Source organism: Sesamum indicum, linkage group LG10 (assembly GCF_026168435.1).
Source record: "Sesamum indicum cultivar Baizhima isolate 11 linkage group LG10, ASM2616843v1, whole genome shotgun sequence".
Taxonomy (NCBI): domain Eukaryota; kingdom Viridiplantae; phylum Streptophyta; class Magnoliopsida; order Lamiales; family Pedaliaceae; genus Sesamum; species Sesamum indicum.
Window position 1 is genome coordinate 8,987,218 of NC_142666.1, and position 1,955 is coordinate 8,989,172.

Below are 1,955 nucleotides of genomic sequence, written 5' to 3' on the forward strand. Positions count from 1 at the left end.
ATCAACCTCAAATGTAATAGCGAATAATTTGAATTAATTTTCAACATTATTCAAGAACTCCGGATATATATGTGTACATATATATCCACCTACATGCCCATAGTATTTTTAATTATATTTTAATGATAACACTAATTATTTTAGTAATTTTAATTCTATTAATTCTATAATTTTCACAATTTTGGACTTGTAAAAACTAATTTCATAATTTGCGTAGGACAAAAAATTGCACCCCCTCATAAATTACAAGACAAAAAATGTATTTTTATACCGATACAAATAAATAGGATTTAATATTTAAATGATCACACTAACTGCTCGAACACTAGTTTAATTGGTATAAGTAGAGATAATAAATTTTGTTCGTACATATGTAGAAACATTAATTGAAGTAAGTATTAATTTAGTTTGACTACGGATTACATCCTTCTTTGATCATACTCATACGGAAGTGTTCTTAATTTAGTGTGAGTAGGGATTACATCTTTTGTTGATCGCACTAAATGGTTCGACAAGTTTTAACCAGATGCAAATAGGATTATAAATATTTCTTCTTTATAATGCTAATCACACGGACATGAGTTTAATTTGGTATAAATTGGATTACATATGTATTTCGCTAATCAAAGCATTGAATATTAATGCTTTCACACTAATTGTACTGCCATGAATTTTAACTCAGTATATCAGTAGGACTACAAAATTTTTCTGATCATAGTAATTGTTCATATGCATGAAGGTACATAATTGATCATACTAATTGTTCGTATGCAGTCGGTTTCAGATCTATGTTTTCTTTGCAAATGAAACGAGCCACAATTTTCGTACTAGGCTCCAGCACCAATTTCTCCCATGCTTCATTGCTATCTCCACCACATCGAAGGAATACCTCTGTGGCGTTCAACCGATGGATCTGCCACCGGAATTCCTCCCTCATCCTCAAAATTTGTTCAACTTGACAGCAAGCTAATTTGCAAGTGTTCATCTTAATTTCATTAATAGCTGCCTTAAGAAGCATAGCCCAAGTTGCACCATCGACAATACCGTCACTCCTGAAGAACACATCCATCTCGGGGATCCTAATGGCACTCCTAATCCCATAATCATAGTCACGAATTTTTGGGTCAAAAAATACCTTACCCTCCTCCACCAACCCGCTATCCACCATCTGATCAACCCTTTTCGACACGTATGAATGCAAGACTGGGATCGCCACATCCATTCAGAGAAAGCAACACGCGTACTTGGAGGGAAATTCAGTGTCGTCACTAACAAATGCCTATATGAAGGAATTAGACCCTCCAGCAATGATTGGCAACCGATTCTTTTGTACGATGGCATCAGCAGCCAGCAATGCATGATGCACAAAATCATGCACCTCGGGATCAATGATTCCGAGCAAATGGTGTGGCGCGCCGCAACATTCCTCATTGCTCACCTTATTGGTTACTATGTCTAGGCCCTTGTAGACCTCAATTTTGTCCGAGTTGATGACCTCTGCCTCGAAATGGGTGGCCAGGTCTAGTGCCAGGCGCGATTTGCCTATGCCAGTGGCACCTAATACTACCACCACCTTATCCTTCCCATGGTGCTTGTTCATCATGCCCCGAACTGAAAAGTTCGTCGTGCTAGATTGTGTTAGCTTCTAGGCGGAGATCGAGATTCTAGGTAATTACATTTACTTTTTTTAACACCTGTCAATTTCATCATACAAATTAAAAAAGAAAAAGGGGCCCATGTTAGAATACTCTGAAACAAAACAAACAAAACATGTACCAAATACAATCTACTACTTTAGAATATCTATCTATCATAGAGTGACAAGCTCTTCTCAATTCTTGGTTGAACTGCTCTTCTTGAAAAGGATTTGTTTGAAGAAAAACTTCAAACATTTTTGGGCTCTAGAGAGAATCACGAAAAAGTTTCATTGATGTGAAAGAAATTACCTAGACAAT

General features: G+C 36.5%; 1 protein-coding gene and 1 pseudogene across 1 annotated transcript; both read right to left on the reverse strand.

Annotated features, from left to right (window-relative positions):
• Nucleotides 1-751: 751 nt before the first annotated feature.
• LOC105179167 (adenylate isopentenyltransferase 5, chloroplastic pseudogene) lies at nucleotides 752-1,222 on the reverse strand (annotated as a pseudogene).
• A 57-nt stretch (nucleotides 1,223-1,279) lies between these two features.
• LOC148786621 (adenylate isopentenyltransferase 3, chloroplastic-like) lies at nucleotides 1,280-1,603 on the reverse strand. Its single transcript, XM_088886197.1, has one exon. The coding sequence runs from the start codon at nucleotides 1,601-1,603 to the stop codon at nucleotides 1,280-1,282; it is 324 nt and encodes a 107-aa protein (XP_088742323.1).
• Between the last annotated feature and the right edge of the window lie 352 nt (nucleotides 1,604-1,955).

Coding starts and splice junctions, on each gene's coding strand:
- LOC148786621 (XM_088886197.1), bottom strand. CDS start 1,603: ATGATGAACAAGCACCATGGGAAGGATAAGGTGGTGGTAGTATTAGGT.